The sequence below is a fragment of the Gambusia affinis genome, linkage group LG03, assembly GCF_019740435.1.
Source record: "Gambusia affinis linkage group LG03, SWU_Gaff_1.0, whole genome shotgun sequence".
NCBI lineage: Eukaryota > Metazoa > Chordata > Actinopteri > Cyprinodontiformes > Poeciliidae > Gambusia > Gambusia affinis.
In genome coordinates, this window is record NC_057870.1 from 26,115,904 (window position 1) to 26,129,439 (window position 13,536).

General features: G+C 46.1%; 1 protein-coding gene across 1 annotated transcript in view; it reads left to right on the forward strand.

Annotated features, from left to right (window-relative positions):
* LOC122827922 (protein unc-13 homolog B-like) overlaps nucleotides 1–13,536 on the forward strand; it is a 152,009-nt gene that overhangs the window by 108,259 nt on the left and 30,214 nt on the right. The window contains exon 29 of the mRNA XM_044111028.1: nucleotides 12,487–12,613. Within this exon, the coding sequence (XP_043966963.1) occupies nucleotides 12,487–12,613 (127 nt within the window). The remainder of the gene's footprint in view (nucleotides 1–12,486; nucleotides 12,614–13,536) is intronic.

The following is a 13,536-nucleotide window of genomic DNA, read 5'->3' on the forward strand; positions in this document are numbered from 1 at the left end:
ACCCAACTACCAAAAATATGCCAGACCGTTGTACAACTGCCTGAAGAAAGGTGAAGATGAAGGAAAAGGAGAAGAGAGACCGTGGGTTTGGACAGCAGCTAATCAACAGAACCTGGAGGATTTGAGAAAGGCGATCCAAGCAGCTGTGAGACTGGAACCAAGGAGTTTGACGGATAGATTGGTGGCAGAGATCAGCTGTGAGAATGACGACGCCATGATCAAAGTAAGCAACGAGAACGGGGGCCTGGTTACCCTGTGGAGTTACACCTTGACCTCTGTGGAAAAGAAGTACCCACAGGAGGAGAAAGAGCTGGCGGTGCTAGCTCGTTACTGGAGTGTCCTGAAAGACCTAGCACAAGGACAACCAGTTAAAGTCATCACTCAAAGTCAGGTCCACAAGTTCCTAAGAAAAGGGACTGTTGAAAGCACCAAAGCAACTAACGCACGGTGGGGAAGATGGGAAGACATCTTGTTAGACCCGGAGCTCGAAATTGGGCCTACACAACCCACGAAGAAACGACTACAAGAAGCGCCTGTGACACCAGAACAACCAGAGTGGATACTCTACACCGACGGATCAAGAAAAGGGTCCGATCAGACGGCCTACTGGGGGTTCATCCTGAAGCAAGATGGCAGAGAAAGATGCCGACAGAAGGGAAAAGCCCCCGGCAGCGCCCAAGCAGGAGAAGTGACAGCAATATTGGAAGGACTGTTGGAGTTGGTGAAACGAAGAATCAAAAGTGCCAGAATAGTCACGGATAGCTATTACTGTGCTCAAGCCTTTAAAGAAGATTTGGCCATTTGGGAAGAGAATGGTTTTGAAACAGCCAAAGGCAAGCCAGTGGCGCATAAAGACTTGTGGAAAAAGATTGCCGAGTTAAAGCTGCAGCTAGAACTCGAAGTTGAGCATCAGAAAGCGCACACGCATGAGGGAGCTCATTGGCGTGGGAATGAGGAAGTGGACTGTTACGTCCAACAGCGGAAGATTGTCTTTGTCGGTACCGAGAAGTGGGACAGTACTCCCAAAGGTCGGGAGGTCCCAGAAGAGTACGTGGACGAGGTCGTACGGAGCGTGCATGAAGCCCTTGGACATGCCGGCGTACGACCTACCCGTAGGGAGCTGGAGGAGCAAGAGCTTTGGATCCCAGTGAAACAGGTCCAGCGCGTGCTGAGGGACTGCGAAGTGTGTGGTCAATACAACGCAGGTCGCCGAGGGCAGCGGTTGGACGGGTTGACCATCAAGAGCACAGTCCCCTGGGGCTCAGTCTGCATGGATGTTGCAGGCCCCATGGGGATAACAGGAAAAAGAGGTGAGAAGTACCTCTTGGTGCTGGTGGATTCTATGTCGGGATTTGTAACTGTGAAAGCAGCCAGGAGAGCAAACGGCAATAGTGTTGTCGGCATGCTGGAGCAAGTGTGCAGTGCCCTGGGAATCCCGAAGGAGCTGCGTACGGATAATGGGACGCATTTCCGTAATGCACAGGTTGATCAATGGTGCCAGACCTATGGGATAATGCGAGTTTATTCACCCCCATACACCCCACAAGCCAACGGGGTGGTGGAGCGCACCATAGGATTAGTGAAAAGCTGGATAGCTAAGAATGCTAACACCAGCAGCTGGAGCACCAAAGCGGTGGAAATTGGACAGGCCCTGAACGACAGAAGCAGAGCCGAGAGACCCGCCCCCGCGATGGAGCTCAACCAACGGCCGTTCACCACAGAAGGAAGTGGGGCGGAGCTCCAGCGACAAAAAGGAGAAGCTGACGCCCAAAGTGCCATTCCGAGTGGGACAGCGCGTGTGGGTCAAAGCAAGAGATCAGCCTGTGAATGCAGCAGTGAAACCCAAGTTTGAAACAACAGACATAGTCAAGCAAGTACTGGATAGGAACACAGTGTTGCTGGAAAAGAAGGGGATCCAAGGAGTCGAACAGCTCAAGCCAGTTCCTAACTAAAGTGAAACAGAAGCCGGTGAAATGGCCAGTGAATCATGTAATACTCCACCCTATCTCGGACTGGCCACCGTCAGAGGGGTGGTTGTAATTAGAAGAACAACTTCAGGGATTTGGACAGGAAGAGCCCTGAAGAAATTGGAATGGGCCAAAAATGGAATCCTGTCGACGGAGAAAGAAATGGTGATGTGGAGTGGACCTAAGAACTGCTGCCCTGTTTGTTTAACGGACAACCAGCTCCCTACCACCTGGGAAGGACCAGGCCGTGACAAACCCAGGCGACAGGAGGCAACGGCGTTGGTACTGGGCTCCCTGCCGGTCTCTCCGGTCATCGTCTTGAGCACCCTGTTCTGCGGGAACTGCCGGATAGGATACCTGCCCCGACTTACGGTGATGGCCCAATGGGGCTGGCAGGAGGAGGAACTGAAAAGATGTCAATGCATGTGGGACGGCGAGGAACTGTGCTACTGTACTGTCTGTTGTGACTTGATTCAGAAGGCAGGGGTGTCTCCAACGGGACAGGCTGAAGGCTGGCAGGTAAAGAGATACTACAGCGCCCTACGCCTGTTTAAATCGAACGACCGTGCCCGGTCAACTTATGAGAGCCCCATACCAGCACCCCCTTGGTTCCCCGGACCTTCTGCTCCTCCTGTTACTCCGGAGGACCCGTCGGGGACAGAAGAAGGGGTGTGGAAGACAGCAGAGGGGCCCCATGACGACTTGTGGACGTCTGTTCAAGCTGCCTGGCCATATGACCCCTCTCGGACGCACATACGCTTCCTACCGGTAGGCACCCAACATTCCCCAGTAATCTTTCGGGTGTATCGGCCTCAGTTGAGTCATCCTGCTGGAGAGTTAAATCTACTCCCGGATGACACTAAAGTGCAGGCTGTCAACGGGGGGTGGACAGGCCCTTGGGAGCTAACCACCTGGGCGCATCTGATCTTGGAGATCATCAATGACTGCACCATCCCAGTAACGGATCTACCAGACGACCAAGGAGAGTGGAGTACGACGCCGAACGTATACTACTACAACACCGAGCTGGATGGATGGGGCAGTAATGCCTCGAGACCCAAGGAAAAGTCATCTCTTTACTGGGTGACAGCAGAGTCATCTTTCCGCGATGGAATACTGCAGGTCCCTGGAGGCGTGGTTCATAGGGTAAGAACGCCCTCTGATTCAAGCACCACCCGTCAAGTTCAACTGTCAGTGAAGATGGTCATCATCCCTTTTAAGGGGATCTACTCAGTCGGAGCAACAATCAAGACGGTGCCGGATGAACAGGTCTATGCCACCGTGTCCCTTACTGAACCGGAGCCACCTCGTAAGAAAATAAAGACCAACCCCTGGCAGGCACTCACCTTCACATTCCCATGGAAGAAGAAAAATTAGAAATAACGGACCTACAGGCAAGAGGAACACGTCACAACTAAAGGTCAGCAAAGAAATGGAAAACGAGATGGAAAGAGATATTTTGTAAGTAAACTATTTAAAGTAGGCACAGGGGCTTGGTCAGGGACTTCAAAAAGAGGGCCTTTTCTGAAACTCCCCCAGGGCTCCGTTTTATTAGATAAACCAAGAGAAGATTTCACTACTGCCCACTTTCTGAAGCTTATTATTTCCAACATTTGATCTACCTACGCCCAACCGATCTTCAAGACATAGGGAATGTGGGAAATGGCGATGAAAAGGTGCCGAGATCATGGCACAGCGTGTACTATTTTTCCCGTCAGAACCTGCGGTCTGGAGGCGACAAATGTCTAGCGTAGTGAAGCAAGCAGAGATTTCCCCGGACTGCCGGAGACATCTCCCCTGGATCTTCAACACTGTATACTGGATAACAGCAGGAATGGAAGTAAGAATCAGATGGGGACCCCACTATTTGGAGCCAATACAGGGATTATACTGTGAAATAGCGTTGAACGGCTGCTTCATCTGGGCATCATCCCCCGGCATGGCTAAAACTCTGGTGAGGATGGAAAGTGACCCGGACCGTTTCATCTTCAACAACACTCGACTGCCGCTGAGACTGGAGATGGACAGGGTCTACCCCAACCCTCCGCATCAAAGGATTTTTACTCCACCACCTATGGGGTAGCACCCGGCTCACACTGCAGGGCCAATCTTTGTGCACATATATCACCATTCCAATCCCGTGCACATGCATGGCGCCTGGGAGGATAAGGCGGTAACAAGTGGTAGTGCACAGGGCCCACTTCCCAGGCCCGACTGTTGGAGGATGTTCTTATGGAAATGGGTGTGGAGGGGGTTGGAACCAGATTTGCCCTACCCCTCTCCAATATATACCACGCTGCAGCGAGGAAGAACCATCAGACGGGTTGCAAGAACCCAGCTGCCCAGCGACACACCAAAGCATTAAAGAAGATCTGCGTAACTCCAACTGAAGCAGACCCCAGAGAACGACTGATTCGTCACATGTTGGAACCAAAATGGAAGACATCCATCTGAAAAGAATGCCTACGAAACCAAACCTACTGGCCGACATATCAGCCCGGAAGACTCAGACGACGATTTACGACTGGATACCTCTGAAGGACCCCTGCTACGGAAAAGCGACTACGATTAAGGCCAAATCCCTTTGTTGCAAAAGCGTTTACGCTCTTCGCCCTGCTAATCGCTTCTGCTACTCTCACCACTATCCTATACTTCGTTGGAGTTGGACCATGGCAACTTACACACTCAAGAGTCACCTATGGTCGCTCCAAGTACGCTAACTTTAATTGCTGGAATGTAAGTACAACATCCATCTTTGTGCCATGGGAAAAAGATACTTCCACCGAGAATATGACTGCTGTATTTGCCAAGGATTATGGCAAAAAGTATGTGGAAAGTCGAGCATATAGCCTGAATGATTCCGACATTGATGCCCTCATGAATCGCATATGGGAGATCTACAACTACAACTTCCTCACTGACGGAGTTCTCTGCTGGATAAGGATCCTGCAACGCAAGGAACGAACCGTCCGATGCAACTGGATCCACCCAGACCTAGGGGTGCCGGAATGGCACTGCAACATGGCCTGTCGACCTTTGATCTCGATGCCCCTACAAGGATACTGGGATACAGAAGTAGTCTATGCGTTCGCATAGAGCCTCAGGTTGTCGAACCTGGCTCCCACGCTTGGGACTTCTGGGGGATTATCACCTGAACTGTGAGGAAGATGTTGTCATCACCAGAAGACCGCCTGTGGTAAGACCTCCAAAGAATAAGACACAACTTCGTCAGGATTCATCAAGTTTTACGAACATCACTGCTTTTCTGATTCGGCAAGGCCCCAGACGATTCATATATCAAACGGACCAGGCAGACTGTTATGACAACAAGTTTAAGTTGCTCTCCAGTTGCTTGTGGAACAAATTTATGAGATGTGCCAGTCAAAATTACATAGTACTAGGCATAGAAGAATACATAACTGTCTCATGGGTTCGCGTGAGAGCTGTGCGAACTGAAATAGAACCCTGGCTAAATAACTCGTTCCCATGGACCTACATAGCAGCAGCCGAGCTGTACTACATTGGAGATTTTCCTGAAGGGGGACTGCTCGTTCTCCCGGCCAGGTTAAAAGGACCACAAGTTGCCGACCTGCGCACCCAACGACTCCCAACTCCTGATGATCTTCTCAATGCTCCTAAAGACCAGTTTGCGAAAATCGACAAGTGTGTGGCCAAGAGGATCTTCGACAGCCTCAACGGAACCACCTGGAGGAGGACTCTCTCCTCTCCACGTTGTGACATCTGGCAGACTAATTACGCCCTTTTCACCGTATGGACCTATGAATGCCCTGACCCTGACTTGGTCCCAACAGCAAAGCTCGCTCTGCAAGGCTGGTATGAGGATTATTATCGAAAGTGGGACTGGGAATTTTGGGGATTTCAACAAAGAGAATTTCAAAACTGGGTGTTACCTTGTCTCAGTCAATCAAACAATTATTGGATAAAATATCAGTATGTTGCCACTGTCTACTCCAAAGAAGTCACCATATGGCCCGGAGCTTTTTGGAGACCCGAGCCATATGTGAATCCAAGACCCTGGCGCATGACGTGTCGACGCAATAACACTGAATGCGTCATAGCATTGGCCAGGAAACCTTGCCAAACGCTCATAGGTTGGGAAGACTACTGCAAAGACCATTACGCAGAAGAGTATGACACCCATTCATCGGAGGTTACTTGGAGGAAGATCAATGGAGTTTGGCGGAGAGCAATCGTGAGTGGAAAGACATGTACTGATGCGATCCTGGGCTATCACCTCCAGAAGCGCAAAAGCATCCTTAATGCCCCCGTTCCCTTCATCCCACACCCTATCATCGCCATTGCGGAGGGGCATGCATTCCGGAAAAGTCTGTGCCAGGGTGAAGTAGACCATGGTTTCGACTGGGTTGGACCTAACCTTATGTATTCTAACCTTACCTGCTATGTGACCAAAGAGACATGGCAGCAATGTGGAGACGGAAAGAATCAACATGAATGTTACTGGTATGAGGTCCTGGGCTCCTCTGTGGCCACCGTAGTCACCGACGTTGTGGAAGGAGTTGCCGACGTGATAGGGGGAGGGCTCTCTATTGTCGAAGGTTGGATACTCAGTGCCCTGAGTATGCTGTGGCCATACTTGCTAGGCCTCCTGGGCGTTGCCGTGGTTTTGATCATGGGCAAGGTCATCGTGGAGGTGTGGCTGAAGGAACTTTGTCGTTGCAGGGGGAAGGACTATAAGCCCCTCCCCCCCAAGGCGGAGCGTACATCCGCATAAAGGACAGCTGCTGTGTGCCGAGCCATTCCTCTTCCACGGCTGCGGTGGGGACCTGACCTAAGAACAACCATCATCAGAGATCATGGCATCTAACTCATCTACTAACTCCTCTGCTCCGACATCACTCTTTGCGCCTATTCAAGTGAGTACCGTGGAGCAGATTAGTGTCATCTTTGCCTGGGTGATATATTCCCACACGGTTTATGGTCTACTGATCAGCCACTAAGGGTGGTTGTCGCTCTGCAAGGGTATATGAAGATCATCCTATCTTTTCTCCAAAGATGGGATTGTGCTCTATCCCTCTTTGCTTGTTATTTGATGGGCGAACCGAATCAACTGGCGTAAAGGCATCGTCGCAGGCCTCTGGCTAACCATGGATACAGCTGCCATGGTAATGGAGTTGGTGTGTGGAGGAGTTCATGCCACCCGTGCCGGTCCTCTCAAAATCATCACTGCTATCGTAGAGGGGCTCTTGGCCGTCTACATCCTCGTCTACCTGGCACACCAAGCATATTCCATCAAGGGTAGCAGCAAGCGTCGCTGGCTCCAGAGATGGGCGCTCCTGGTCCTTTGGGCAGTATGCTGGGGGGTCCTGGTGATCCTCTACTGGATAAAGAAGACCTCTACTTTGCCCCTCATTGCTTGGCTCATGACCTACTCTGCCATATTTCATGATTCCATTCAGGAGCCTCAAGCCCCCATCTACGATCCCCCCGTGATCAACTCCCCATGGCTCGCAGCTCAATCTGGCACACCAGCTTAGTCTAATTTACATCTTTTCTTCTGCTTTGGCATCTTGGCTACATATTTATGTAAATATTTTTTAATCAGTTGCAACTAATCATGAAGTTACCTGGGTTGCTATTTCTCTCTAGGTACCGATCTGCTGTGTGGGGTGTGGAATCCCCGCAGAATCCTATGGATTCCTTTGGGTTGCATCGTCAACTCGTTGGTGCCACAAGTGTGTGCACACTCACTTTAGCTATGTAACGGCTATCTTCTGCGTCGAAGGACGTGGGGCCCGTACATTGCGGCTTCTACATCTAGAATCCTGGGCGAGACCACAAGATCGTGTGGACCTCTGCCTTGGGCCAAGGCAACGAGCTATCATCGTCCAAACTGGGCAATGGGCGGATGTACCCCATAGTCAGGAAATTGTGGGAGAACCAAGTGTCCCGTCGTTGCCTACCTACTCTTCATCTTTTGAATGGCAAGGTGGTGGCTGTGGGAGAGTATATTCCCCCTGTTTGTCCAGTATCTCCGGATATGTTCGTCGACGTCGGAACCCAAACTAGCACAGCAACACAGGATCAGTGTTCCCAAACTGAGCCACTCAGTTCATCTCACCAACCCTGCCAGACGACTGACACCGGTTCTTCATCATCCACCTACGAGGAAGAATTCCAGGAGCTGTTGGCGGAGTTATGTCTCCCCGCACCTCCCCAAGAGGTGAGTGCGACTGGTTCTGCCCCAGCTCCTCCACCTCGGCTGAGTCCCCCACATCCTCAGCTCCAACCCTGCTCTACATCTGGCGAGGATATGGACACGGATGACTGGCTCGCACCACCATCGAATCTTACGGAGTACGACGTCGTGGATGCGTGGACACCGTCTCCTTCTCCTACGGCCGTCAATGAAGAGGATGTTCTCTTTCTTTGCTGTGATGATGGATTGGACAACGGCCTTGACCTCTTTTGAGTACGGCTGTGCGGGTTCTGCTGAGCACTGTCCGCTCTCAAGGAGGGGGTGTCAAGAAATCTGGTATGTAAATATGAGATCTGTCCAGGCTCATGCAGAACAACGGATCATAAAGTGCCTAGGAGATTGCTGCAGCCCTGTATGTTGATTAAAAATGATTGCTTATTGTGTACTCTTTGTATGAGAATGTGTTCTCTGTATTCTATTAATGTTGTAACGAGAGAATAGAATCGAAACATCTGATGTACTAATGTTTTATATGATTTTAATGATTGAAGTAATTATCGAAACATCTAATGTACTAAGATTTTATATGATTTTAATGATTGAAGTAACTTGTATGATTAAAGATAAGTACAGAACAAGGAGAAGTAAGGTTGAGGGGTGGAGGCCGACACATGTAGTTGCAACTCGGAAAGTCCCAGAAAGTCCTAGGCTATGACACATACAGCTATAGCAACTCGGAAAGCCCCAAAAAGGCCCAAACACATAGTTTTGCAATGAGGTCATTGTGTCTCAAGCGGGAGTCTATTGCTCTCGGAAAGTCCCAAGAGTCACAAGCACACATTACCTCACAAGTGAGTCATAGTGCCCAAATTTGCAGATGGGCGGGTTGCGCAACTATGAAGCAGAGCACAAACTGCTCTTTGTCTTTCTCTCTCTCCCTCCCTCGGTGTACTCCCCAGGGAGGGAGAAAAGTATAAAAACATGAGACCGAGGTGATACGGTGTTCTTCGTCGCCGGCGCTGAGACTCTACACTAGTGTGGTAAGAAGACCAGCAGAGGACTACGCCCTGGAACCAAGAAAAGCGCCTCACAAGGAGGACAACGGAGCTCCTCACGCCGGACCAAAGGGCGAGATCCACCGACCCATTGTCTTGGTTCCTAATTAGATTTCCAAACTCTGCACTCTACCCAGCGATTTCAAAGAATTACATCTCAACGGACTTGGGGAACTGAACAAAAGTCACAGGATCGACTAAGGGCTGTTCGGCTGGATGAAGCAGACAGTTCATTTTTGTTTCGGTTCCAAAGAGGATTTAGGATTTAAAGTCAACGACTCTGACCAAGGACTACAAGGACTCCGGTTGCCAAGATCCGATACCATCGATGAGTATGAGTTGTGCCACACCCCAAAGCCTATTCGATAGATAGATGACAGTGTAGGGAGGTTGTTAGGTAAAGGTTGAATTGATCTAAACTATATTGATTTTCTTTGTATGGTAATCACAAGTAAATTCTGTATGCCTGTCATTTTCCCTGCTAAAGCTTGCTTAATAAATTCATATATTTTAAAAATTCTGATTAGGTTGTGGACATTGAAATTAATTGAGTCACTTGAGTTAAAGTTCTTCTATTTATAGTAAAATCAGTATGCATGATTCTAGTAATGTGGTGGCTTCAGACTTTCCTTTGGTGAGAGAAAAATAATGACCCTGTGATTATCTTAGTCTTAGTCACTAAATAAAATCTAGCCGGTAACAAGTGCCCGTTACAATAGAAAGAGAACTGCCGTTAACAGAAGTGGTTATTGGAATTATACAGCTGCGAAGGCTACTCAGTTGGTTGTTCCTTAACTGAAAAGGGTCATAACTTCTGGATCGGAGGCAGTCAGTGCTAGACGTGTCTCTTTCGCCACCAGTTTAAACAGATTATCTCTTATAGATCACATTCAGGGTAAGACCCGGGTCTTAGAGATTTTCCGGACCTGTTAGACAGAGAACTGGTTCAGTAGTCAGCCCGAGGAGTTGTGAGGAGAGGGCAGGGCTGGCTATTGCGCAGTAACAAACAAGCTCCTTCACTGTAGCTCTACTGAGACTTGTCGAAAGTCCTGCAACATGTTTTATCCTGAAGTTTTAGATTATTCATAAATAGTGATATTTTTTATTCCGGTTCTGAATTTGTTTGATCTCAGTGTTATTCTATAAATTCATCCTCCTCTGTTTGTTAACGCATCACGCTTTCTTCTCGCTCTCTGAACTCTCTCTGCTTCACTCATTGTTCTGTTGCCATCTCAGCTCCTGCCACATTTCACATCCGCAGAGTTGATTTTTATGCTGGTAAGACTTTCTCTGTGTGTGTCTGTGTGTGTGTGTGTGTTTTAGCATTTCTCCTTTTTTTCCACAAAAATGCCGCTTTTACAACGGAAACAAACAAAATGGCGTACTGAAGCGCACCAACCTGTGTCATACCGCTCTGTAGAAACTAAGCCATGTAGGGACTAAAGTTATGTCCTAAATATGAATTAAAGTTACCGATCGGTGTGTGAATTAAAGCTGCAGTATGCAACATTTATTAAAAAAATTTTTTTTTCATATTTGTTAAAACTGTCACCATGAGACAGATAATCTGTGGAAAGATTGATCTCCTCCACCTGTTTGACGAAATGCCCCACTCCTGACCAAAAACAACCAATCAGAGCCAGGAGGCAGTTCTTAGCGCTGTCAATCTACCTCATGTACTCGCTGCTAAATGTGCTAACAACATTACGCTTAAATTGTTTATCTACCGTCATTGGTGGCTATGGTAACCAGCCTTAGCATTTACAACAGGCTATGCTAGCAGAGAGAAACAGGTTAGGGGATGAGCAGCGGCACATGAAGGGTGATTGACAGTCCTAAGACCTGCCTCTTGGCTCTGATTGTTTATTTCCAGTTAGCACTGGGAGAAAACAGAGGCGCTAAATCTTTTCACAGATTACCTGTCTCATATAATACTGTTTCGACATGGTGAAACTTTCAACAAATATTTAAAATATAAATTTTTCTAAAAGTTACATTGTACATCTTTAAGCTCGGGTTAGATTTAGGAATGTAATCGTATTGGATAGCTTAGGCTAAGTGTTGGTGTTTTGGCATAAACTGAATAAAAGTCCAAAACAAAGTCCTTGTAAATAAAAACATGTGTGTGATTTTTATTTTTCTATTACTGTTTGCAGCAGCTCTCAGTGTTTATAAATCAGATTTATGTTGTTTGAACAGGAATATACTGTAGAGCAAATCTGAATTATTAATTTATCTCAAGAAATTCTTGTAATCTTGTCTTTTTATTCAGTATTTCAATTTGAAAATGTTTTGAAGAAAAATGAGGTAGATAAATAGACAGACTGGAGTTACATAAAGAACGATCAAACTTTATTCTTGTTGTTCAAACCAGTAATTACAGAGCCTTAGAAAAACTTAAACTGTTTTTTATTATTCTGCTTTTTTGTCCCACTTGCATGTTTTAGATGATCAAACACCAATTTTATATCAGAGTTAACGTTGATACAGAAGGCTGTTTTTAAATTGATTTCACTTCTTAAGGGAAAAAAATAATAAAATCCAACCTGGTTTTATCTGAAAAAATAATTTTCCTCTATTGTACTCTCCATTAAATGTTTCAAATAACAGGCAATAAGTTTTTCTATTACTGTCGAGGAATTTTGGCCCACTTTTCTTTGCAGAACAATTTTAATTCAACCATCAACAAAACCTGTTTAACTCTTTCACACCTAATTTTTATCAACTAAGCAAATAAAAAAATACACATTTTACTCAACTTTAGCATTAAAATATAGAAAAACAATAAAATAAATTATAAGCATTTCAAGAAAGGCAACATTTATATTTACAATAAAAAAATTAAACAAAATAAATGAATTGTGAAACCACAAATAAGCCATAAAATGTTTATTTTTGTTTGCCTGGCAACCCTAAATAATTGTTGGCTAATATACCCCAATTCTTGATTTCCATTTACGGTACCTTTTAATATCATCCTGCACTTTAATGATTGAAAATATTTTCAAAGTAAATTCACATAATATCACTGAAAATATATAAAATCACAAGAGCAAGTTTGATAGGCTGCCATGAACTTACATTTATATTTTTGATGGAAAATTGACACTTACTCCTCCACCTTTCATAGCATTGCAATATTAATAAGAAAGTCCCAGAAATATATCACGTCAGGTCTGAAGAGGTTCATTTATTTTGATTGGTTCTGATAAAAACAGGTATTTTGCTGCAGCTTTCAGCTGTTTTCTTTGTTTAATCTGTATAATTTTTCTGTTTTTTTTGGCAGAGCATGAGAACCATAAGCTGTGTAAATCTTCAGACTACATGAACCTGCACTTCAAAGTCAAGTGGCTGTACAACGAGTACGTGAAGGAGCTGCCCGCCTTCGCAGACGCTGTGCCTGAATACTCCGCGTAAGACGTTCTTCCTTTCCCCCCCATTTCAAAGAGAAGCTCCTCCCCTTCGATCTTTGATCGATTGTTTAATTTGTCCCCAATGTGCTGCGTATCGAGCTACTCAGTGGAGCGGCTGTTGGCTCTGCTGCTGCCTTTCTACAAGATGACTCTGGGTTTGAATTCACTCTGAACTAAGCAAATGTTTGCCCTACTAACTTTTGTCTTTCTATCAATGATCCTTCTCAAACTTCAGGAAATACTGATCTACTGTATAACAGATGTCACACAGCGCTAAAGTCTCTGGCCATTTCAACAACTTCCCTAAACTGGGTGAAGAGTACAACATTAAAGATGTCTTATGCCTCCTTAGGAAGGGTTAGAATAGGTTTATAGGGGTTTAAAAATTATGTTCAGACATTTTTTTGCACAAAATCATTGTTAAAGAGATTTATCTGCTCAGTTCTGCCATTTTGAGGTGTTTTAGCGCCTCTTGGTCACTTTAAATAAAAAAACCAAACTCAGCGTTTACACTTGCAAGTGAAAATGGCTACGAACAGATGCACAATTTTCATCAGTACTGCTTTGAAAAGCAGAAATAGAGCCTTCTACACAATCAACAAAAATGGAGCAAGTGATTTATAAATGGTAACTCAACAGCTAAACACTTGTCTTTTCCAGCAGCCATTGTATAAAATAAATAATAGTAAAAACCAGCTGACCAAAAGTAATGGAGCTCAGATTGGGTTGCTAGATAACCAATTCGGCTTGACTGGGTTTACAAGCCAAACTCACTTCCTAGGCTCTAAAAAACACAAACCTATTACCAAAACTGTGAATTTTGCATAATATGTCCACTTCAGCTAAATATCACTGCAACATCATCATTTTATTTCAATGGATCAACCTTTTTCTGACTTGACGTGATCTTTCTACCTGGTGGT